A 26401-nucleotide genomic window follows, 5' to 3' on the forward strand; every position below is an offset into this window, starting at 1 on the left:
TGAAATTTGAACTGCAATTTGTCAATGATTTCAAATTTGTTTTTTAAAGATGTAGTCTAAGCCTAAGCAAATATTTTTTGGTTATTTGGAAACGCGAATTCCATCATATATGGAAAAAAATATTCTTGAATAATTTGAAAATAATAAGAAAAATATTATGTTTTCATAATAAAAAAAAATATTCTATGTAAACAAGTTTATAGAAACATTTCTTCTTCTAAATAATTACATTAAAAAAAAACATTTCAATTTGAAAATTCTGTCCTTTTTGTCAAAATTATACTAGAAGCTGTGATGTAAGTCTTCAAACTAGAAAATTTTGTATGAAAATCGGCCTTTGCGTACCTTATTCTTGCCAATACTGTACCATCCGTCAGTCTGCGAGTTGAAGGTGTAAGATATGCGACTCTGTGTCAAGTTTTACCATATCTATTCATCTTCGTTTGCTTGATTTCCCCCTCATCAAGACGCTGACTGTGGAAAACTACAAGAAACGGATGCCACACCACGCCACGCCACCTATATATGAGAAGAGCTAGTGGCGGGCGGTTTTCCTGCTAATGAAGATTGCTGTTTGCATCAAACCGGACGCCCACCGCTCACCGCCATCAAAAGACAACTCTTGCTCGGTAAAGCTTGAGAAACGAACTAAGGCAAACTTTGGCACAAACTGACTGACTGACTGGCTCTCTGTCGGAAGAATGTGATGAGAAATGAAAAGAGATGAAATATTGTTGCATTCATTTGCATAATGCTATGTGTCACTCCGCTGGTAGCTGCTTCTAGGCTGGGATGCTGCTGATAGAAGTGGAAGAGAATAAATTTACCGTCCAGGGCTGGTAGCAACTGGATGACTAGAAAATAAAAAAGTTGCTTTTGCCTGGAAAAAAATAGACAAAATATCAAATGAAGACAGACTAAACAGAAACCGAACAGGAATCAAGTGAACATTCTTCCACTAGTTCCTGTGAAATTTCATCTAGAAGTTCCTCAAAATGTACCTTTGAAAGCTCCTCGGGAAGTTTCTCCGCCAGTTTCTCTTGAAGTTCTTCGTAAACTCCTTTAAAAATGTCTTCAGAATTTCCTATAGAAGTTCTTTCAGAAGTTCGTCTAAGAGTTCCTTCAAAAGTTTCTGTAAGAGTTCCTCCAGAAGTTTCCCTTGGATTTCTTCCACAAGATCCTGCGAAAGTTCATCTAGGAGATCCTCTGGAAATTTCCCGCGGAAAGTTCCTCCAGAAGTTCCTCAAGATGTTCCTTCCGAAGCTCCTTAAGAAGTTTCTCCAGAATTTCTTTAGGAGATCCGTCGGAAATTTCTCTAAGAGATATTTCAGAAGTTTCTCTATGAGTTCCTCCGGAAGTTTTTCCATAAACTCCTTTGGAAATTGCTGAAGAAGTTCCTCCAGATGTTCGTCTAGGAGTTCCTTCAAAAGTTCCTCAAGGAGTTCCTCTATAAATTATTCCAGAAGTTCCGTTATGAGCTCCTCCAGAAGCTCCGCGTCGTGTTCCTCTGGAAGTTTCCCTAGAAATTCTTCCACGAATTCCTGCTAAAGTTCCTCTAGAAATTTCCTGCGGAAGCTTCTTTAGGAGTTCCTTCAGAAGTTTTTCAAAATGTTCCTTTGGAAACTCGCCTAAGAGTTCTTCCAGAAGCTCCTGATTTCTTCGGAAGCTCCGTTGGAAATTCCTCTAAAAGCTTTTTCTAGAAATTTCTCAAGGAGTTCCTCCAGAAGTTTCTTCGCCAGCTCGTCATGAAGTTCTTCGTAAACTCCATCGAAAATTGCTCCAGAAGTTCATTTGGTAGTTCGTCTAGGAATTCCTTCAAAAGTTCCTCAAGAAATTTCTGCAGAAATTATTCTAGAAGTTCCAGTAAGAGTCCCTCCAGAAGTTCCACTACTAGGAGTTGTTATGGAAATCTCCTGTGATGTTCTTTGGGAAGCTCCTCTAGAAGTTTCTGTAGAAATTTTTATAGGAGTTCTCCTGGAAGTTCTGGAAGTTTCTCTAGGAGTTCCTCCGGAAGTATCTCCGCAAGTTCCGCAAGTTCCACTAGAAGGTCTTCGTGAACTCCCATGAAAATTGCTCCAGAAGTTCCTCCAAGAGCTCGACTAGGAGCTGCTTTAACAGTTACTCAAGAAATTCATTTAGAAATTAATCAATAAGTTCCTCCAGAAGATCTGTTACGAATTCCTCTGGATGTTCCCCTAGGATTTCTTCCACAAGTTCCTGCAAAAATTCTTTTGGAAGTTCCTCCGAAAATTTCCTGCGGAAGCTCCTCTGGAGTTCCTCCAGAAGTTTCTAAAGATGTTTCTTCAGGAGCTCTTTGGGGAGTTACTTCAAAAGTTTCATAAGGAATTCTTCGGGAAGTTTCGTCAAAAATTCTTCTAAGAGATTTCCCAGAAGTTTCTCTAGAAGTTTCTCCGCCAGTTCCTCCAGAAGTTCTTCGTAAACTTCTTTGGAAATCGCTCCAGAAGCTTTTTTAGATGTTCCTCCGGAATTTTCTTTAGGCATTACTCTAGAAATTCCTCTAGGAGCTCCTTTGGAAGTTCCTTGTTGAAAGCTCTGGAAGTTCCCCTAGGGGTTCCTCCAGAAATTGCTCTAGGTATACTCCTAAGAGAACCATTAAAATTTTATTTTATGGAATTTCTTTGAGGAGTTGCTCCGTAATTTGTTCTAAGAGTTGGTCTAGAAATGCCTCTATAAGTTTCTTCGGAAATTTATCTATAAGTACCCCTACAATTCCTTAAGGCATTGCTCTAGAAGTTCCTGTAGTAGCTCCTCCGGAAGTTCCTCTAGAATTGCTCTGAAAATGTCTAGGAATTTCCGCGGAAGATTCGCTAGGATCACCTCTTCATTACGAGTTCCTCTAGAAATGTCTCTAGGTTTCTCTACGAGTTGCTCCAAAAGTTCCTTTACGAGTTGCTTAGAAAATTCCACTAGAAGTTGATTTGGAAATTTCTCTTGGCTACTTCGAAAGTTCCTCTGGGAGTTCCCTGAAGTATTCTCTAGAAAGCTCCGAATACTCTAGAAGTTCTTCGTAAATTCCTTTAGAAATTACTTCAGAAGATAATATATCTTCGAGCTGTTTAGTATCTGTCAAAGGATACAAACTCTAGTGGAATTAAATGGTATAGTACTAAATTCGGTTTTTTCATCTACTTACTTCAGAAGTTCCTATAGGAATAACCTCTAGGAAGTCCTTTAGGAGTTCCTCCAGAAATTCCTCTAGGTATTCCCATTAAAAGTTGCTCTTAAAGTGCAACTAGATGTCCTCCTTGAAAGTTCCTCTACGAGTTGTTCCGTAAGTTCCTCTATGTGCTGCTCTGAAAATTCCTCTAGAAGTTTCTTTGGAAATTTATCTAAAAAAAGTAAAAACCCACTAGGAATGCTTGTAATGGTTCCTCTAAGAGTTCCTATACATTCCTTTGTGTATTCCTTAGAAAGTTTCGCTATGACTTGCTCCGAAATTTTCTCTACGAGTAGCTCGGACAATTCCTCTAGAGTTGTTCTGGGAATTCCTCTAAGAGTTACTCCAGAAGTTCCTCTGGAAGTTCCCTGAAGATCTTCTAGAAATTTCCGCTTCCTCTAAAAGCTCTTCGTAAACTACTTTAGGAATTGCTCCAGTAGTTCCTATAGGAGTTCCTTCGGATATTCCTCAAAGAGATCCTTCAGTAGTTCCTTGATAAAAACCTATGGAAGATACTCTTAGCTTTGAAAGTTCCGCTACGAGTTGCTTCGTTAATTCCACTATGAGTTGCTCTGGAAATTCCTCCAAAAGTTTCTCCGGAAATTTTATCTCAAAGTTCCCAAGAAGTTCCTCTAGGAATTGCACCAGAAGTTCCTGTAGGAGTTCTTTGGAAGTTCCTCTTGGAGTTTCTAATGAAAATCCACTGGAAATACCTCTGGAAGTTCCTCTAGACGTTCCTTAGAAAGTTTCTCTATGAATTGATCCAAAAGATTCTCTACGAATTGCTCAGAAAATTCCTCTAGGAGCTCCTTCGGAAGTTCCTTCACAAAAACCTATAAAAACTCCTCCAGAAATTTCTCCAGATGTTCCTCTTGAAATTTCCTCTACGAGTTGCTTTGTAAACTTCTCTATGATTTACTAAAAGTTCTCTGGAAGTTCCTCTAGGAATTACTCCAGAAGTTTCTGTAGGAGTTCCTCATAGAAGAGTTTCTTTAGAAGACCTACGAGAATATTTCTGGAAATTCCTCCAAGAGTTCCTACAAATTACTCTAGTTATTCCTTAGACAGTTCCTCTATGAGTTGCTCCGAAAGTTTCTCTACGAGTTGCTCAGAAAATTCCTCTAAGTGTTGCTCTGGGAATTTCTCTTGGAGTTACTTCAAAAGTTCCTCTGCCAGTTCCCTGGAAGACCCTTTGGAGAGCTGCGCTTCCTCCAACCGACGTTCTTTGTAAATTCCTTCAAGTTCCTTCGAGACTTCCTCCAAAAGTTTCTCAAGGAGTTCCTTCGGAAGTTCTTTCATGAAAACCTATAGATGATTCTCTAGGAGTTTCCCTTAGAAGTTACTCCGTAAATTCCTCCAGAAGTTTCTTCGAAAACTTCTCTAAAAGTTCCCCAGAAGTTCCTCTAGGAATTGTTCAAGCAGTTTCTGCAGGAGATCCTCTGGAAGTTCCTCTAAGAGTTTCTTCGGAAGATTCACAAAGAATACCTTTGGAAGTCCCTCTAAGAGTTCCTCTAGGAGTTTCTTTGGAAGATCCACTAGGGATATTTTTGGAAGATCCTCTGCGAGTTCCTATATATTACTCTAGGTGTTCCTTTAAAAGTTCCTCTATGAGTTGCTCCTAACGTTTCTCTACGAATTGCTCAGGAAATTCCTAGAAGAGTTCCCTGGAGAACCTTCGTAAAAGCTCCGAAAGTTCCTGAAAAATAGGATAAGAGTTTCTTGGGACTTAATAAAGGAATTGTTCTGGAATATCCTCCAGCAGTTCTTCTAGATATTCCCACCGAAGCTTCTCAATGAGTTGCTCTGGAAGTTCCTCTAGAATTCACTCAAAGTTTCTTCTTCTTCTGTGTGTAGCTCCAAAATATTGTCTACAAGTTGCTCAAGAAATTCCTAGAGGAGTTGATCTGGGAATTTCTCTAAGTGTTACTTCGGATGTTCCTCTGGGAGTTCCCTGGAGAATCCTCTGGAAAGCTTCGCTTTATCCGGAAGATTCTCATAAACTCCTTTAGCAATTGCTCCATAAGATCGTAGAAAAGTTCCACTGGAAGTTCCTCAAAGAGATCCTTCAGAAGTTCCTTTATTAAAACTTCCTAGTTCCTCCAAAATTTCCTTTTTTGCTTCGAAAGCTCCTCCACAAGTAGCTTCGTACATTCTCTCTCTGGAAAATTTTTCAGATGTTTCTTACGAAATGTTTCTTCAAGTTCCCTAGAAGTTCCACTAGGAATTGCGCCAGAAGTTCCTACGAAAGTTCCTCTAGAAATATCTCTGGAAGTTTCTCTAACAGTTCCTGCAAATTATTCTAGGTGTTCCTTTGATAGTTACTCTATAAGTTGCTCCGAAAGTTCCTCTACGAATTGATTGGAAAATTCCTAGTGGAGTTCTCTGAAGAATCTTCGTAAGAGCTTTGAAAGTTTTTGAAGAAATAGAATAGGAGTTTCTGGAAGCTTAATAAAGGAATTGTTCTGAAATGTCCTCCAGCAGTTCTTCTAGATATTCCCACGGAAGTTTCTCTAGGAGTTGCTCTGGAAGTTCCTCTAGAATTCACTCCCAAAGTTTATTTAAGAATTGCTTCGTAATTTTTTATGCGTTTTTTTTCAGATGGAACTATAGAAGTTTCTCTACCAGTTTCTCTGGATTTTCTCCTTTTCTAGCCTCCTATAGGCATTCCTTCGGAAGCTCTTCCTACTCTTAGCTCTCCTACTCTCTTCCTTCCTCTTCCTAGCAGTTGCTTCTCTAGAATACCTCTGGACGTTGCTCATCTAGGATTGTACCTAGAAGTTTCTCCTCAAGAAATTCCACCGAAAATTCCTCCTCTAGGAATTTCCTTTGCGCAATTCTCACAGAAATATTTAGAGGTGTTCAACCAGGAATTGTTAGAAGAATTCCGGGATATACGTCAATTACTGAAGAAATGCATTCTAAGAATTTGTTCGTAAACTCCTCAATGGAAACCCCTGGAAGCTTATCTAGGAGTTCCTCCAAAAATTTCTTCAGGTATTCCCCTTGGGAGTTCAATTGAAAGTTTCTCTAGGAGTTGCTTTGAAAGTTCCTCTACAAGTTGCTCTGGAAATTCCTCTAGGATTTTCTTCGGAAATTTCTCTAGAAGTTCCCCTCTACAAATTATTCCAAAGGTTCCTGTAGGAGTACCTCCGGTACTTCCTCTAGGAATTGCTCTGGAAGTTCCTCTTGGAGTTTCTTCGGAACATCCACACGGAAAACTTCTAGAAGTTCCTCTAAGAGTTCCAACTAATTACTCTAGGTATTCCCCATAGAAATTTCTTTGAAAGTTCCTCTATGAGTTGCTCAGGTGTCCCCCTCAGAAGTTGCTTTGAAAGTTCCTCTACGAGTTGCTCCGTAAATTCCTCTATGAATTGCTCTGGAAATTCCTCAAAAAGTTTCTTCGGAAATTTCTCTGGAAATTCCCCGGAAGTTCTTCTAAGAATTGCTCCAGAAGTTCCAGTAGGAGTTCCTCCGGAAATTTCTCTAGATGTTTCTTTGGAAGATACGCTAGGAATATCTCTGGAAGTTCGTCTAAGAGCTCCTACCAATTCCTCTAGGAGTTCCTTTGAAAGTTCCTCTATGAGTTGCTCCGAACATGCCTCTACGCGTTGCTCAGGAAATTCCTCTACGAGTTGTTCTAGGAATTCCTCTAGGAGTTACTTTGTTAGTTCCATTGGAAGTTCCCTGGAGGATCGTTTGATAGGAGTACCCTGGTATTTAATATAAGAATAGTTCTGGAATTTTTAAAAGAAGTTCTTCTAGCTATTCATACGGAAGTTCCTCTAGGAATTTCGTCGGAGGATCCATCAGAAATACCTCTGGAAGTTCCTATAATAGTTCATACAAATTCCCCTGATTATTCCTTAGAAAGCTCCTCTATTAATTGCTCCGAAAATTCCTCAACGAGTTGCTCTAAGAATTTCTCTAAGAGTTCTGTAGCTCCTCTGGGAGTTCCAGAACTTGATCCAGAAGTTCCTGTACAACTTTCTCCTGAAATTTCTATGGGGGTTCCTTCGGAAGTTTGTTCAAAATTTCCTTTAAGGCCTAGGCGTCTAGAGTCTAGGTGTCTCTCCGAAAACTTCCTGCGGAAGCTCCATTAGGACTTCCACGAATAGTTCCCATAGAAGTTCTTTGGAAATTCCTCTATGAGTTCCTCTAGGAGTATCTTCGAAAGTTTTGCAAGTAATTCCCTGAGAACTTGATCCTGATGTCCTGTAGAATTTTCTCCTGAAATTTCAATAGAAGTTTCTTCGGAAGTTCGCTTAGGATTCCTTCGGGAAATTTCTCCAAAATTTCCTCTAGGACTTAGGTGTCTAGAGCTTAGGCGTACCTACAAAAACGTCCTAGAGGAACTTCTTCCAATAGTTCTTTCGGAAACATCTCTAGGAGTTCCTCTAGAAGTTCCTTCGGGAAGTAGGAATTCCTCTAGGAGTTTTTCAGTAGTAGTTACTCCGGAAGTTTCTTAGGAAGTATTCTAGGAGTTAATGTAAAGTTCCTTTAAGACTTGCTCCGGGGTTTCCTCTAGAAGATCCTCCGGAAGTTGTTCCTCTGAGAGCTCCTCCGGAATATCTTCCAGTTCTTTCAGCAGTTCCAGTAGATCCTCGAAGAATTTTTCCGGAAGTTTCTTCAGGAGTCCACCGGAAATTCCAATAGAAATTTCTTCTGAAGTTCTTCTAGGAATTGCTCAGAAATAGCACTAAGAGTTCCTCTAGAAATACCTCTGGAAATTCCTTTGGAAGTGCCTCCGGAAGTTTCTCTAGGAGTTTCTTCGAAAGTTCATCAAGAAAGTTTCAACGAGCTTCTTCGAAAGTTCCTCTACGATTCCAGCAGAAATGTCTATAGAAGTTGCTTCGAAGCCTCCCTGAAAGCATCTCTAGGAATTGTTCAGAGAGTTCTTCAAAGCATTGCTCTGGAAGTTTCTCTTGGAGGTGTTCCTGTGGACGTTTCTCTAGAAGTTCCCTGGAAGGAACAGCTCCAAACGTTTCTCTGGCAGTTTATCTACAAGTTGTTTCAGAAGCTCCTATAGGAGTTCCTCTAGGAATTGCTCTTTAAGTTCCTCTTGGAGTTTTTTGGAGGTTTATCCAGCAGTTTAACTGAAAATTATTCTGAAAACTCTTTCTGAAGTTTCTCTAGGAGTTTTTCCTGAAATAATTCAACCATCCTAAAGTTCTTTCTCTGAGAATTCTTCCGAACAATCCTTTTCTCGCCTTCTCGAGACGTTCTTTCGGAAAGTCTTTGTATATGAATTCCGCTGAAAGATCCTCCACTATGAATTCCTCCTTAAGTATCTATTGGAATTTCTTCGAACTTTTTGGGGAGTGGTAAATATCCAGGAACTTACCCAGAGATACTTGTTGCAATGTTTTCTGGAGTTTCTCCAAGACCGTAGATTATTTCAGCAATTCCTCTGGGATTCCTCCATAGATAACTAGAAATATTTCCATGGAAATTCCTGCAAAAATTACTGGAGCAGTTCCTGAAAGAATTACCAGAGGATTATATGGATAATATTTTGAAGGAAATCTTGTAACAATTGTAAGAATTCGCGTAAGAACTTATGAATGATTTCCTGGAGAAATAAGTGGAGGAATTCTTAGAGGAATTTTTGCAAGGCTCTTTGCAGCTATCCTGACAGTAAATCTTGCAATAAATCCATGAAAAATTCATGGAGTAATTCGCTAAGATTCCGGCAGTTATCCCTGAAAAGATTACCTAAGAAATTCTTCGTGTAATTCCCGAATGAATTTTAAGATAAATTTCTATATAAATTCCGGAATACCCATAGGAATCGCAGGAGTAAAAAAAGAGGTATCTCCGGAGAAATTTGCATGATAATTCCCTGAGATATTCCAGAGAAAATTATATCTGAAGAATTCCTGTGATATTGTACTGAGGAATTCAAGGTGGATGTCCTGAAGCATATCCTTGAAGACTCCTAAAGGTAATCTATGGAGGAGTCACTAGACAAATTTTTAGGAATCTGTGGAAAAATTTGCATATTTCTCCGAAATTTCTTTCAGATATTACTCAGAAGATTTCTTCTGATTCTGGTTCTGGTTCTGGTTCTGGTTGTGGTAGACCATTCAAAATTGAGACTTGCATTAAAATAGTGACCGCTACCAGCCCTCACCAGCGCTCACTGGAACAAGCGTACCGTTTACACGTGCTCTGCCACTCTGGTCTTCTGTACATGTGAGCAAAAGACGTTTTTCGACTTTGAAGAGTTAATTAATTCCAGGAGAAGTTACACTCAGTGACGATGGTAATGACTAACAACACTTTTCAGTGGCTCGTTTGCAAGTGTGTACACTAACTCTTTGAATCTACCAACAGAATGCTAATGAATTACTCTTCTGGCGGAATCTGAAACTTAAGTTTCAAAGTTCTGACAAAATCAGCTCTTCAGACAGCTAACTGAAACCGATATCATTCTCTCAAGCTCAGCTATCTAGACTTTGCCTTGGGAAAACACACCTACGACATCGTCGTCAGATCTCGTGTAACTGTTTCCGCAGAAGCCGCCTCAAAAAAATAACATTCCCATCATCGCTTTGTGTGACACTCCGACCCCGAATTTCCGACACGAGCGCAAAAGTTTCCCATTTCGAATTAGGAAAAAGCCGAATCGGAGAGCTGGAAGCTCGGCAAGACCACACGACAGGAAAAGTTGTTTCGAATTGCACATCCCACTGCGTCCCCGCCCCAACGCAAAAATCAACGTAGAATAGTTTTAATTAAATTACGACTTCTTGTTCGGTGTGCGGGGAGAATGGGACTGGATACATCCAGGAGCTTCCAGTTTCTATCTTCTATTTTCTAGCTTCTTGTTTCTACCTTCTAGCTTGTATCTTATAGCTTCTAGCTCCTTACTTCTAGCTTTTAGCTTCTAGCTTCTAGCCTCTAGATTCTAGTTTCTATCTTCTAGCTTCTAGCTTTTAGCATCTAGCTGCTAGCTTCTTGTGTCTACCTTCTAGCTTCGATCTTATATCTTCTAACTTCTAGCTTCTTGTTTCAAATTCCTAGCTTCTATTTTTTCGCTTTTAGCTTCTAGCTTCTTGCTTCTAGATTCTAACTTGTGGCTTCTAGTTTCTAGTCTCTATCTTCTAGCTTCTATCTTCTAGCTTCTAGCTTCTAGTTTTTAGCTTGTAGCTTCTAGCTCCTATTTTCTAGAAGCTATAATACAAGAAGCTAGAAGCTATAATCTAGCTTCTTGTATTATAGCTTCTAACTGCTCGCTTCTAGTTTCTAGTCTTTTCTAGTTTCAATCTTCTATCTTGTAGCTTCTAGCTTCTACTACTCCCAACCTCCTTCCGTTGGTTCCTTGAGCAATTTTGATTGGTTGTTATGGTCAATCGCGTAGTAGCAACTCATGTTCATGTTCAGTTGTCATAAAATATCTCAGAAATTTTGGAAAACTCCGAAAAATTTGTGCTAAAGATCCCACAAATTTGAAAAATTTGCTCCACACTCCACTGTGTCCCTTTCTCCCCAAAACCCCATTTCAAGACACGTTGTGAGAACATTTCCCACGACAGTCTCAGAGCAGACTCTTGGGATCTATTATTTCATCATTCGGTGTTGTGTGCTAGTTCTAGGTATGTTGCTCCTTCAAATTTGAGTTAGGTATCGCCCGGCAGGAGTGACATCTCTCAGGCGGTGGGTGGAAATTATGTTTCAATCATAAAACAAAACACAATGCGCAAATCTGGTTATTTTCAGAGAGGAAAAAGTTTTGTCAAAAATAGACGAAAACTTGGAGGGTAACTTTGATGAGTTCGATTCAATTCATTTGCTAAGTTTCTAGTTAAGTGAAAGAAGCTTTTCTTCTGCGGTAAATATTTATAATTCTTATCATTCGCTTCGATGCATATCAATGGTCTTTATCGAGAGAGTTTACAAAACCTTTTCAAAGTCAGAATCACTGACGTAAATATAGCTTCCTAATTGATTATAATGGGTATTTGAGCAATTCTCGCTGAAACCATTCCGCCATCGACACACATCGTTAGAATTCCAATTTAATAGCACAGATCATATGATATGTCCCTTTAAACACATAGCAAGTTTAGTTGCATCATATAGAGAAAGGATAAAGCTATCATAAAAATTAAAGCTATTTTGAATTTGGCCGCCATTTTAAATTTCATCATAAAAACCGATTTTCCACCATTTGAATCTTTTTGAATTCTGAGATCTCCATCAGAAAGCTAAGAAAAACTGAGGAAGATATCATGATAGATCATGTTCTACGATTTTGACGTATATGACGAGTGCAATCAATGCAAACATCATGTTTTGTACTTTCAATCAATGAGTAAAGTAAAATCTCCGAAATGAATACCGTAAAACGGGGTAACTTTGATAGTGCAAGACCCACAACATATTAAACGAAATAACGAAGTTTCTATTAATCAGTTAAGCAAAACGAATGCAAAAGTAAAGAGTATCAGTATGACACTTCATGCCAAAGCTATTTTCGTTGGAATCAAGTGCATTTGAGAATTTATATGTAAATATTAAAAAATTATAAGATTTCAGCATTTTTGCAACGCTTACAAACAATCTGTTCTACGATTACTATTTGATGAAGTCATATTGAGTTCGTCACTTATCCTTGACAGCCTAGTTATAGTAGAACATGAATTCGGTCTCAAATCTCTTAGCGAAAACCATTTTTACAAACTGGGACCATTTTTGTAATCTTAGTCAGAAATTTCCATGTAGCATTAAACGCCTAGAGGTATGCAACACCCTATAAATGTTACGTAATTCATTCAATTTTGTTCGATTTATACTCCATTATCAAAGTTACCCCAAAACAGAAAACTGACTTTCGATCATATGAAAAATAATATATCTATTCAGAATAAATCTTTTGGCAATCTATCAAGTGCAATCGACAACTAGGATGCCAGTACTTGTTTTAAAAATATAAATTGTTATTCTTTGAAACAGAATGCATAAATATTGAAGTTTCGATTCTTCGAAAAAAAACTATCAAAGTTACCCCGTTTTACGGTACTATGATTATACCATTTTGACAATGCTAAATGCCGTTGTAGTGTTCAATCTTGAAGCAAATAATGCTTTTCTAGCGCTCCCGACAAAAGCTGTTGAAATGTTTTTTTTATGTGAAATATTACGCGTAAAACATTTCAGAGCGTTACTGATCAACAGACAACTCTCGTATTTTAATCAAATGAAAACTTCTTTACCAAACGTGGCTAGCCACGTTACAACGTAATTTGTTGATGACAAACTACGTAAGACCTTGCTAAAATTGATAGTGTATATGTTTGGATGCAACTGGATGTTATGATGATATTGTTTGGCAGCAGATATTATGTTTTTACTTCTTCTTATTCTTATCACATTTATTTGATTACAGGGTCCGTTCGATTTTGGCAACAAGCTCGTGAATTTCGTGTTGCCAAAATCGAACCGTGCCAAAATCGAACGGTTTTTTTTGTTCACATTTTTTTTTAATTTATACTTTTATGCTGCAAACGATTAAATTTTTGACCAATTGGGGGATGCCTATAAACAACTTGACCAAAAAGGGGGGAGGAGAAGGGTAGAAGTTTACAAAACATTTTTTAATACATTTTTTTATTTGTATGCACCGTTGACATCGACCAAAGACTTAAACCCCCCTCCTCCTCCGTACACCTCCATTTTTACGTAGTTTTTGGACAGCTCTTTAGTTGACAGCCTCATATTATCCTTGCCATTCTCCCTCTTCTTGCACAGTTTTAAGTAGAAATGTTTTCATGTGCATATATTAGTTCCGGTACCGAAGTGAAGATAGTACTAACGTGTTTTGTTTTGATCCTGACACTTGTCTTGGCCGCTTCCGTTCCTCAATCGTTGCTTTTCTACATACGTGTTAAGGCTTAAAATCGAGTGTAGCATTATTGGTGCATCTAAATTCAAAACAAAAATTGGTGAGACAGTAAGATTTTACGTGTATCAATTGATATTCATCGTGCTATTTGGCAGGAAATGGTGTTTTCTGCGCAGATCAAGCCGAAGCGGAAGAGCTTAACGCTGAAGCAAAAACTGGATATCATCAGTAAGTTGGAAAATCAGTCAGAAAACAAAACTGTCCTTGCGAAAGAATATGGTGTTAATCGTGCCACAATACGGAAGATTGAGCTTAAGAAGCAGAAGTTGTTGGAGGCTGCTTCCAACAAAGGACACCGAAAATCTAAAGCAAAATATATTTCCTTTGGCAAGCATCATCATTTGGAGCAGGCCTTGTTTTTTTGGTTCCTCCAAATGCGATCTAAACGTAAAAATGTGACGAACAATTTACTTCTGGCAAAGGCCAAAACTTTCGCCAATGAATTCGATGTCGATGACAGCTTTAAGTTCAGTGAAACGTGGGTTCGGAACTTTAAAAAACGACACGGAATCAAGCGGCTGAAAATTTCGGGGGAGAAGTTGTCTTGTGATGCCTCCAGTGTCGAGCCCTTCAAGAATGATTTTTTGGCATACGTTCAACAGCGAAAGCTAGCCACAGATCAAATTTACAATGCTGACGAGTCGGCTCTGTTTTACAAGGCCCTCTTTGGGTATACACTGGCTCACGATGGAGAAGATTCTGCACCGGGATTTAAGACGGCTAAGGATCGTATAACTTTTATGCCATGTGCCAACGCATCAGGAACCCATAAGTTACTGATCTTCGTTATCGGTAGATCGAAAGCACCAAGAGCCTTTAAGAACGTGGAAATTCCAGTTGAATACGCATCTTCAAAGAACGCGTGGATGACGAGGGAAATATTTCAAAAATGGTTCCATGAATCATTCGTTCCAAATGTTCGACGTTTCAGCAAAGAAGCTGAAATCGAACCTAAGGCTGTACTTCTCCTCGACAACTGCACGGCACACCACTTCAAACATGAACTGAGATCAACCGACGGCCTGATTGAAGTGAAATTCTTACCTCCCAATGTTACACCACTTCTGCAACCCATGGATCAACAAGTAATCCAAATCATTAAAACGAAATACCGAGAGATGCTTTACATGGACATTATCTGTGACCCTGATAACAGCGAACAGCGGCTTAAGAAGATCAATCTGAAAGATGTTTCATATTGGTTACACGAATCTTGGATGAACGTTTCCCAAAAAGCGATTCAAAGATCTTGGAAAAACATAGGATGGACTGTTGGATCGAGCCTACTGCATGAAGATGATGTCCCTCTGCAAATTTTGTTCAACTCACCGAAAGACACCGAAGCAGTTAAAACAGTGAAATATGATGAGGAAGAACTTTGCGTGGATGACTATTCCGATGCTGACATTATTGCTCTAGTTCGTAATGATGGAACAAATGACTGTGACGAAGACGATGATATCGATGTCAGAGAAGAAAGAACAGACGAGGATTCATTTTTGGAAGGATTGATTCCTGCTGAACCGCCGCAGCTGACACGAACACAGCAGGTTGCTTACGATTTGAATCGAATCATTGATTGGGCCGAAGATAAACATCTGGATATGGCTGATATTTTGCATCTTCGAAAGATTCGCATTAAAGCTCAGCAGATGTCTTTGAACGATGAATGAATTTTGGTAAACACTTTTCCGAATTTAATTTTTTATTTGTCTTGAATTGTTACTGAATAAACCATGCAAAAAAAATAAAAAACTGTTTTCTTTCAATCTGACAAGGGTGAGGGTCTGTTCTAAGAAGAAGGCAATGGTTTGCTTCAGTAGTTGACAAATCATTTAAAAATCCCTTAGTGAACTATACGTGGTGAACCAATGAGGAGGGGTAGTGTGTCCAAAGACTATGATCACTCAAATAAAAAAAGAAGACAAAAAACAAGGAGGAAAGCGCATCCATGGAAAATAATATGACTACGACGTTAATGGTGAACCCATCATAAACCACGTGGTTTATTTTGAAGGGGCGCGGAAGGATGTTCTGGGTTCAGACCAAAGACAATGATTCATACAAATTAAAAAAAAAACTACATTACAGGCAGAAGACCATAAGGAAGGGGGAGGGGGTTGAGATTTCCAACAATGAGACCACATGGTTTATAGACAGCGCTTTAAACACTAAAACATAAGGGACTGTTCATAAACTACGTAGACACTTTGGGGAGGGGGTTGGCCGATGTCTACTGCCCATACAATGTTTTTTTTTTGTATGGACAAAAGTGTACTAGGGGGGGTGTTTGAGAATTCCAAAAATAAATGGTCTGCGTAGTTAACGGACAGCCCCTAAGTCATTTAAAACAAAATGATACATACTTTTGATTTGAAAGAAAAAAACGGTGTTGCCAAAATCGAACGGTATGTTGCCAAAATCGAACCGTGCCAAAATCGAACGGTATGTTGCCAAAATCGAACCGTGCCAAAATCGAACCGTGCCAAAACTGAACCGTGCCAAAATCGAACGGACCCTGTACTTTAGGCGGCATCCACAAATTACGTAACGCTCTAAGGGGAGGGGGGGAGTAGGCTCAAGCGTTGCGGCTCATACCAAATGTTTAAAATTTTCTTACAAAAAGCGTTACGTAGGGGGAGGGGTGGTTAAAAATTTCCAATTTTTGCGTTACGTAATAAATGGACGCCGCCTTACCAAAAGGGTTTATTCACAAATTTCATAACGCCAAAAATGGCTATTTTCATCTCCCACCCACCCCCTCATAACGCATTTCGTAAGAACATTTTACACTCACCCACCCCCACCAGCGTTATGAAATATGTGAATGGGCCTACATCTCACAGCTCCGTAAGTTTTTTTTCTAAAATCCTCCACCTCCAGCTGTTCATCGGAAAAGTTCGGCCCCCTATCAGGTTTGTAGTTCCATCAGGAAGCTCCTCCAGAAAATAGTTTCCATCGAAATTTCCCCCAGGAAGTTGCTTCAGGTAGCTCCTTTAGCAAGTTCTTTCGATAAGTTCCTTCGTAAAATTCCTTCCAGTAGCTGGAATTTTCCTCAGAATTACCTGCGAAATTTTCTTTCCAGTTTTCTTGTGGAATTTCCTTTGAAATAATGTTGGTTCAGGAAGTTCCCTCGGGAAATTCCTTCCAGAAATGTCCTATATATTTTTTCGTTGGAATTTTCTTCGGAATTTCATTCAAACATACGCTTGGGAATTTCCTTTGAAATTTCCTTCAAAATTGAAATATTCAACGGAATTTTCTTCGAAATTTTCTCCTGAATTTCCTTTGAGTTTTCCTTTGCAGTTTTCTTCGAAATTCCCGTTGAATTTTTTTCGGAATTTACTTTGGAATTTCTCATTGGAATTTTCTTCGAAATTGTAATTTTCAATGAAACTTCTTATGGAGTTTTCTTTGGAATTTTTCATTGGAATTTTTTTCCATATTTCCTTCGGAGTTTCTTTTGGAGATTTCTTCGAAATTTCCTTCGAAATTGTATTCGGAATTTCATTTGAAATTACTTTTTGATCTTCGGAATTTCCTTTGGAATTATCTTTGGAGCTTTCCCCGGAATTTCACTGGGAATTTCTTTTGAAGCTTTGAAATTTACTTCGAGATTTCCTTTGGATTTTCTCGAAAATTTCCCTAGAAATTTGCTTTGGATTTTCCTTTGGAAATTCCTTAGAAGTTTCCTACGGAATTTCCTTTGGATTTTTTTTTTTTCTAAATTTCCTTTGGTGTTGCCTTCGGACTTTCCTTTGCAGTGTCTTTCGGAATTTTCTATGAAATTTCTGTTGGAGCTTCCTTAGGCATTTTCTGCGGAATTATTTTCGTATTGTTTTTTTGGAGTTTCTTTCAAAATTTGCTTTGAAATTTCGTTCAGATTTTCATTTGGAATTTTCTTCGAAATTTTCTGCGCATTTTCTTTTTGGAATTTCCTTGGAAATTGCCTTTAGAATTTTCTCCGAAATTTTCTTTGGAATTCCATTAAAAATACTTTGCAGTTTCCTTCAGAACTTCCTATCTATTTATTTTTTCAGAGTTCACTTTGGAATTTCTTTTGGGAAGTTTCAATAGGAAGCTCCTTAGGATTTCTTTAGAATTTCCTTTGCATTTTCCTTCGGATTTTTTTGGAGTTCCCTTTTGGAATTTTCTGCGGAATTATTTTCGAAATTTCCTTCAGAATTTTCTTTATTTTTTTCGAATTTCCTCTTTAATTTTCTTTGGAATTTTCTGCGAAATTATTTTAGGAAGTTCCTTTGGAATTTCCTTCGAAATTTCCTTGGGAATTCGGAAATTCTTTTGGAATTTCCGTTGGAGTTTTCTTTATAGCTTTCTCTAGATTTTTTTTTTTCGAAATTTCCTCTTTAATTGTTATCGGAATTTGTTTTGTAATTTCTTCCAAACTATGCTTCAAGGTTTCCTTCAGAATTTTCTTTGGAGCTACCTTTGGAATTTAATTTAGAATTTTCTACGCAATTTTCGTCGGAATTTCCTTAGGAGTATCCTTCGAAATTCCTTTGCAGTTTCCTTCGGAGCTTCCTATTTCATTTTCTTTAGAATTTCCTATGGAATTTTCTTCGGTATTTCCTCAGAAATTCCCTACTGAATTTCCTTCGAAATTCCCTTCGGATTTTTTTTGAATTTTCATTCGAAATGTTTTCTGGAATTTCCTTCGAAATATCTTCGAAGTTTCCTTTGCATATTTCATTCGCAATTTCCTTTGGAATTTTCTACTTTATTTTCGTCTAAATTTCCTGTGGAATTTGCTTCGGAATTTTATTTGGATTTTGCTTCAGAATGTCTGACGGATACTCGTCGAAATTTCTTTGCAGTCCTCCGGAGGTTCCTATTCTCATTTTCTTAAGAATTTTCTTTGAAATTTCTTGTGGAATTTGCTTCCGAAAGATGCTTCAGGAAGTTCCTTTGGTAAGCTCCTTCGGTTTTTTCGGTAAGTTCCTTCGAGAAGTTTCTTCGGAATTTCCTATGCATTTTTTTCAAGTTTCTTTTGTGGTTTTCTTCGAAATTTGTATTGGATTTTCTTTCGGAATTTCCTTTGGTATTACCTTTGGAGCTTCCTGCGAAGTTTTATTCTCAATTTCTTTTGGAGCTTTGGAATTTACTTCGGAATTTTATGTCGAATTTCTTTTGGAATGTTCTACGGAAATTCACGAGAAATTTTCTTCGAAATTTCTTTTAGAATTTCCTCTGCAATTTCTTTCGGAATGTCCATAACGAGTTCCCACGTATGTCGATATTTCAATTGTCTGAGTGTATAATTTTCCCTGGAGAAAGCCCAGAATAGTTTTTAAAAAAATCCCCAGTGAAGATCATGGAAAACTTATAGACATTCTAGGAGAAACTCCCGGAGGAAATGCTGCAAGGATTCTGGAAAGAGCTCCGGAAAGAATTTTCGGAGAAATATACGGAGGATTTTTTTTTTGAGTATTGTTGGAAAAAATCCTGGAGGAATTCCTGGAATAATATTCTAAAAATTTTCCGGAGGATTTTTGGAGCAATCCCTAGAGTAATTTTTGGATTGATTTTCAGATGAAATTCTGGAAGACTTTCTAAAAGAATCACTGCGAAAACTGTTATCGCTGGATGAAAGGATGAAATCCTGGAGTAATTTCTAGGGTAATCTCTAGACAAATTTGTAGAGAAATTTACGGATAAATCCATGAAGGAATTTCCAGATAAACATGTGAAAGAATTTATGGAGGTATTGCTGAAGAAGTTTTCGAAGGAATTTTAGGAGTTTCTATAGAAATATGTAAAGGACTTCCTGAAATAATTCTCTGGAAAATTTCTGGAACACTTCCTTAAGGAGTTCGTGGAACCATTACCTGAGAAATCTGGAAAAATCACAAGTGTCCCGGGACAAAAACCTTTGAACTTCTCTAAATAATCTTATAGAATTTGTTGAATAAATTTCAGACAAAAACTGTAAAATACCATAAGTAATTTTTCGAAATGTTTTGAAGATTATTTTAGATACCTAATAAATTGCGATGCTGGTTTAAAGAATACCAAGTACTCCAGGCAGAATAAGGAAAAAAATATCGGGGATGATTTATACAGGATTTCCTAGTGGTCATAACGGAATCCCCATGGTCAACAAACGTATTCATCAAGAATTTACTGGAAATTCACCTAGAAATCCTTATATGATTTTCCGAAATTATTGGAAAGCAACCGAAAAACAATTCCTGGATGAATAATTTACTTTCAATGGGGGATAATCAAGCTGCCCTCAAAACAATTCCTACATGCCACAGGCCACATTACGTGCACGGCCAGGAATAGCCAAATGGGCTTCAGTTAAATCCACACCGAGTATATAACTTTCCTCATCCGTCAGTAGATCCGTAAAATGCATGCCAATCGGATAGATACCCTTTTTTTCGTTTCGCCTCCAGCTCACTCAGCCATGGCCAACTCCAGCTCCATCCGAACTTTCTGTGATTTTCTCCCGAACTTCAGATTTTTCGTTCAACACTGTTCGACACATGCACGCAGCGTTGCCAACCTTCCAGAGTTGTCTGAAATATTCCAGATTTGAGGATTCCATCTTACAAAAATCTGGAAGATACAGATATTTGTGATTAATTTGTAAGGTTCTGTAAATAATTTGTAAGGTTCTCCATATACGACATAGGATTTTTTTTTCTATCTTTATTAACGAGATTTTTAACCCTGGGCTAGTTCATCTCGGGACCATCGGCCTTACTTCCTTTCCGAAGGAAGTCGTCACTATAACTCTTACGTTATAAATGACTATGTCTGGGATGGGATTCGATCCCAGGTCCTCGGCGTGAGAGGCGTCTGTTCTAACCCCTACACCAGGACTTTTCCAGACAAATTTTCAAAATCTTCCAGATTTGTGAAAAATTGACTTGGCATCCCTGCATGCATGGCACTGACTACAAATCGCCTAGATTTATGCTTTAATCATACACAATTAAGCACGTTGCTTGAATGGTGTTGTAAGGTTCCACTCTCATAATCACAGCCTTAAATGCTGTTGTAGGGTTTCATAATGTAAGCCACATATCAAGAGCTCAGGAAAATTCTCGTCCCGAATATTCTGTTGGATAGTTGTTCGTGTTCTTAAATTTATGTCATAGAGCTCAATAAAATATGTCGGTGAAACATTTCAAAGCGTTTTAAATAGAATGCATGCTGAAGCAAAAATGCCACGCTAAAGTTACACGAATGCCAGGTTCCAATCTGCGCGTAACTAGCGTGGTTCGGTAGATTTTTTTTTTAATTTGAACGGCTGTTTCAATGTTGTGAAATAAGGGTACCGTAATCCGCGGTAGCATTGATCAGCGCGGTAACATCAATCGAAAAGACTCATCTCGTAAAAAGTTGGTATCATCATTTATTGATGAAACATTACCGAAGAATGAATTGCGCTTCTTCTTCATACATTCATTAGCTAATGAATATTGGGATTTTTGTGAAAATTGCGTTTATTTCATGCGTACATTTGTCAACTTTTCGAAACATCGGTTTCAATGATGGAGGATCACACTACCAATAGCAAGCGCTATGAGCATGAGAAATCCGATTCTTACTAAAAATGGCATCGCTGAAAACGATTCCGTTGTCAAAGCTTTCATAATAATGTTCAATAAGGCAATAATAATGAATTACTGTTAAGAATGTAGAATTTACTTAGGAAATGGCCTACTTTTAGGCGTATTCCGCGGTCCGAGGTGTTATTAATTTTAAAATAACTTGAGAAGAAAATGACTTATGGGTAACCATTTTATGTGTTTCAACACGTTCATGAAAACAGAGCATGATATGTGCGGTAACGTAAAAACGATGGCAGAAAACAGCATGAAAAGCGCGGTGGAAGTGGAGAAAGAGCTGACTAATGAATTTGATGAGAACGGAATGCCGTTGGCGAAGATATTCTTAGACGGAAGTTGTCCGGTGGAAAGTAATATAGAAGTATTGGTATTAATTTAATGACTTTTATAATCCTTTTCAGGTATGCCCCAAAATCAATGGAGCAATCATGATAGAGTCAAAAACCTTTAAAGTAATTTATTGGCGATACGAAGAATACTTTTTGCATCAAATGTTAGTTTGATGCGAAAATTAGAGAGAAAAATGAACATAAATGTTTTGAAAATTTCGACGGTACGGCTGGAGCCATTGAACCGGCAATACTAGTCGAAGGCTTCAACAATATACATCGCTTAGGCCTTAAAGAGCGGGTTGTTGTAGGGGACGGAGACTTTTCCGTCTTCGATCAATTGAAGAATAAATGCGTCTACGGTGAGCAGCTGGTGAAGGCAAATTGCAAGAACCATTCATTAAAAGTATGAAAAAACATCTTCATTCCGTAAGTAGCTCTTGTGAGTTCTTGTGTTTTACTGTGCTTCCGGACGCTTCGGAAAGCTGGACCCGTGCCTATTCCCCGACATTTTAGGATTAAATTTTTGTTTGACGTTGGATAACGTCTTACGGCAACATACTGGGGTACAATTTCGAAAAACGAAACATCGCTCGCGTCACCAAAAGTGGTTAAATATTGACTGTCAATAACTTACTAACGCCCGGATAGATTTTCAAGATTCTTGCACCAATCGATTGGAAATCTTTCTACGAGTCTACTCCAAAAATGGAAACTATTGATTTTCATGAGTAAACTGTTAAAAAATTGGGAAATATCGAGGTATGTCATATTTTTAATAGAAAAGCACATTTTTCTGGCTGTTATAAGGTTTTGATGTTTTGAAGTTTACATGTTCACGCAACTTTAACATCGATTTGAGCAAACAGGAGAACAGGAGAGTTCGCGGCTCATGGAGAAGAACCTCAACCTCAAACTGGCTTCGGAATCCACTAAAGCAACCAATCTGAGTGGATCATGCGTGGACCAAACGTTCAACCGGAATCTTTGTTTAGGGAGCAAGAGTTACCGCTCATGCTTCTTCTTCCGTCGACCGATTCTATCGGTGTTGAAGTGTTAACCGAACCAACCAAATAATAACACACAATGTCCATAATAGGTCAGAATTGACATGCAACAAATTGTATGAAAATTGATTGGATTTTTATCAGAAGAAAACTTTCATAAGTTCGTGACGGTCTCAAGCCAGGAAATAGAAGAAGCTAACGTTATCCAACGTCAACTTGGCAGTCGTATCTCGGAAACAACCTCTTACTTTTTGACGTTGGATAGCGTCTTACGGCAACATACTGGGGTATAATTTAAAAAAACGAAAATCGCTCGCGTCACGAAAAGTGGTTAAATTTTGACTGTTAATAACATACTAACGCCCGGATAGATTTCCGAGATTCTTGCACCAATCACCAAATCTTTCTACGAATCGATTCCAATAATGAAAACTATTGATTTGCATGACTTAACTAATCGATATATGGGTAAATATCGAAGCATGGCTTATTTTCCATAGAAAACTACTTTTTTCTTGCTATTAGGCCAAACAACTGAATGCAGGAAAACAAATACGAAGGTGAGCCTCATCGACTTATGTACCCAAATTTTCTAACAAATGTCATTTTAGTGTTAACAAATACCTCTAATATAAAAATCAGAGGATCTCATTTCGGGGTGAAATTGATCACTTGTCAATGCCATTATTGTTAGTTTTCAAAACAACTCTATATGATAAATTTGAGCTCCCTGAATCCGAATATGCTTGTAAAATTCTTAACAATGCAATATTTATATAAATAACGAATAGTTGAATTTCAAGAATTACGCGGGAAACGCCTAAATGTATGCAATTTCCTAAGGAATTCAATGATATGTAACAGAAATTCAATTATTTCAACCATATGAGCAAAATGGTACGAGTTTTGGTGATGAAATCTGGTTTGGGGATATATCTCATGCATCCTCACAAACTTTCAGGTTTATACCATGTTCAATCCTTGCTTATAAATAGAAGTTCATAGGTGTTTGTCAATACTGCACCGTGCATGTTATTGAAATTTCACGTTATTTAATTATTATAGAATTTTGGCACTTCTCACGAAAAGATGCTGGAAACTTTCACCTACCCCGGGCAATCTGTATGCCAAAGGGGATTAGGCTCTGTGGATCTCATTTTTCGGTTTACTTATCCTAATGAGTCTGCTGGATGAGCTTCTCAGTTATGGTGGTTCAGGAACCGTCTGACTATGCTGCAGGTTCCAAGAATCACCGCTTCTTGGATGCTGTGTAGGTCCTTCTTCAATTCCAGCTCGTCTAGGGACCTTAGGAGAGATTTCGGGACAATTCCTGTCGCTGAGAGGACTACCGAAACTATACGGAGGTCCTCTAGGTGCCACATCTGCTTCAACTCCTCCGCCAAGTCGTGGTACTTCGCTATCTTGTTAGAGAACGTTGATTGGACATTGTGGTCCAGCGGTACAGCGATGTCGATGAGTGTAACTCGTTTCATCCTTTTGTCGTAGACTGCAATGTCGGGGCGGTTGGCACGGATGAGGACGTCCGTTATGATCTCGCGATCCCAGTACAGCTTTATGCAACTATTTTCCAGAACCGGGTCAGGCAGGTACTTGTAGTAGGGCACAAATCGATCCACCAAGTTGTGCTTAAGGGCAAGCTGTTGATGCACAATCTTGGTAACTTCGTTGTGACGATCGAGGTAGGCTGATCCAGCAAGTACTGAACAGCCGGCAACGACATGCTCGATAGTCTCCCCTACTGAATTGCACTTCCTACAGCGGTCCTCTACGTCTTCGCGCAATATGTAGTGCCGATAGTTCTTCGTCGCAATTACCCGGTCCTGGATGGCTACCATGAAACCTTCTGTTTCTGAGAAGAGGTCACCCCGCACCAGCCACGTGTTTGACGCCACCTTATCGATGTGCTCGAGCTCCAGTTGATGGGGGTGCGTTCCATGCAACTCCTTCTGCTTCCACATTGCGATCATCTCATCGACGGTTTTGATGTCGCAGTTCAGCTGGTAATCCTCCTGCGCCAGATGCAGGGCGCTGAAGCCGTATTCAGCTTCGCATACAGTGCGGTAAATTTCGTGGCAGTTCTGGCTTTCTACGAAATATGCCCGCAGCTGCTGGATCTGGGAGACACATAGTGCCTGGATATCGGCGACGCCTCTTCCCCCTGCTGCACGTGGCAAGGTGACTCTCTCAATGGACGTTTTGGGTGGCGCATTCGGTGCTTGGTGAACGCCACTCGTACTGCTCGTTCTATCGCCTCCAAGTCAGTCTTGGTCCACTTTACCACCCCGAAACTATACGTCAGCAGGGGCACAGCAAACGTGTTGATCGCCTTCACCATGTTGCCGGCAGACAGAAAGCTCTTCAGAATACAGTTGACACGTGACAAAAACTTTTCCTTCAGCTTCTTCTTGATCATCGTGTGGCGAATACCTCTAAGTTGCAGGAATCCGAGGTATTTATACGTTTCGCCTTCAACCATATTCCGAATCTCCTCCTGCTCGTTGACGCGGAAACAGCTGGCATCCATAACTTGACCCCGACGTAGATGAATTGACCTGCATTTGTCAATACCAAACTCCATCCGGATGTCGTAACTAGCTGCAACAGCTGATGCAGCCTCTGCACTGATTCCGCAAATAGCTTCAGGTCGTCCATATAGAAGGTGTGGGTAACTATTGTGCTCCTTTCCCCACTTTTCAGTTGGTAGCCATAGTTGCATTGGTTGAGTGCTTTGCTGAGGGGGTTCATGGCCAGGCAAAACCACAGCGGACTAAAGGTATCGCCTTGAAAAATCCCCCTCCTGATGCTGAGAGTCCTGGACCGTAACACAGCTGTACCGTCGGTAATGTGTAGGGATGTGCTCCACATCCCCATCGCGTGTTGCATCAGCCTGATGACGTTCCCGTCTACCTTATACAGCTGCAGTACCTTGAGAAGGTACGAGTGCGGTACTGAGTCGTATGCCTTTTTGTAGTCGATGTACGCCATACTCAGGTTCCTTGGCTTTTGGGTAGCTTGCCCTACAATGACTGCATCTACGATGACCTGATCTTTGCAGCCTTGCGTGTTTCTGCGACACCCTTTCTGTTCCTCGGTCATCACGTTGTTGGCGTCGCAATGGGCTTGCACCCTCCTCGCTATTACCGACGATAGTACTTTATACAGACTTGAAAGGCACGTTATTGGTCTGTACTTCGCTGGGTCAGCTGTGTGTTGGTCCTTTGGCAGAAGAAATGTGACACCCCTGGTGATGAATTCCGGTAGCTGCGTGGGGTCTACTAGTACCGTATTGAAGCATTCCGCCATCCGCCCATGGATCGTTGTGAGTTTTTTATACCAAAAATTGTGCACAAAATCAGGTCCTGGTTCAGCCCAATTCCTGGTATACCGGGTAGCTTCACGTATATCCTGAGCGGTTACCACGACCGCGGTCATGTCTCCAATTCCATCACATTGTCGCTCTTCTTCTCTTGTTCGGTGGGGTTCTCCCATAAATTGGCCCAAAATTGTGTAACGTCGCCAATCTCTGGAAGTCCCTCGCCAAAGTCGACCTTGTCATTTCGGATGCGGTTATAGAATTCCCTCTCGTTTATGTTGAACATCCGGTTTTGTTCCTTCCGCTTCGAACATTTTCCATAACAACCGCTGTACATGGGTGTCGAGAATCTCAGTAATGTCGACTTCTCTGAGATCTCGGAGCTCTGCGGGCCTAACAATTTCAGAAACATGACGAACCAGCCTCGTTGATCGATTCCCCTGCTTGTACTGTGTTAATCGACCAACCTTTGATCGCAGTGTTGCGATTCGGCTCTCGAGGCGTCGCATCCATACGGGTTTCTGTGCGTTGGGGCATGTGCCATCTTCTCCTTGCGGGCGCGTTCGCAATCCCAACGTTTTAACTACAGCTATTGCAGCTGAATACACGATAAACTGCAGATCCTCAAGGTTCTCCACGGCTTCCAAGTACTGTGGCAAAATATCCTGATTTAGGATGCTTACTGCACTCGTCAGCCGGTAGGAATACCGCAGCTTTGGTATCCGGTGCCGGGACATGGGGTCTGTCCCACGGAACTGCGTAACTGCTGTGCCCATATGGAGTGCTAGTTCGTCTCGTAATTGCTGTCGTTGCATATCCGCTGTCGGTCCTGGAGCAGTGGGTGCAGGTGAATCTCACTCGCGATCGGTGCATCCAGCCCAACAGAACTCCTTCTCGACGTATCGCTCGATCTTGTCCCCTCCTCTCCTATTTCCCTCTGCACTTCCAGCTTGATGTACTCCACTTCTGCAGCGGTGAGCATATTATGAGACATAATTGCACGCTGCCGTGTGTACAGCTTGTTCAAGTCAAGCTGGCGCGCAAAGCG

General features: G+C 39.7%; 2 protein-coding genes across 2 annotated transcripts in view; both read left to right on the top strand.

Moving 5' to 3' along the window:
* Positions 1–26401, top strand: part of LOC5578235 (hyaluronidase A) — a 195576-nt gene that overhangs the window by 80117 nt on the left and 89058 nt on the right. The gene's annotated exons all lie outside the window — the stretch shown is intronic.
* On the top strand, positions 12652–14873 carry LOC110679503 (jerky protein homolog-like). The gene has a single exon (XM_021854298.1). It carries the CDS (start codon positions 13181–13183, stop codon positions 14753–14755), a length of 1575 nt encoding a protein of 524 aa, XP_021709990.1. The 5' UTR covers positions 12652–13180; the 3' UTR covers positions 14756–14873.

The sequence above is a fragment of the Aedes aegypti genome, chromosome 3 (genome assembly GCF_002204515.2).
Source record: "Aedes aegypti strain LVP_AGWG chromosome 3, AaegL5.0 Primary Assembly, whole genome shotgun sequence".
Taxonomy (NCBI): domain Eukaryota; kingdom Metazoa; phylum Arthropoda; class Insecta; order Diptera; family Culicidae; genus Aedes; species Aedes aegypti.

Excerpts from the sequence above, each read along its gene's own strand:
- LOC110679503 (XM_021854298.1), top strand. The coding sequence starts at position 13,181 with ATGGTGTTTTCTGCGCAGATCAAGCCGAAGCGGAAGAGCTTAACGCTG.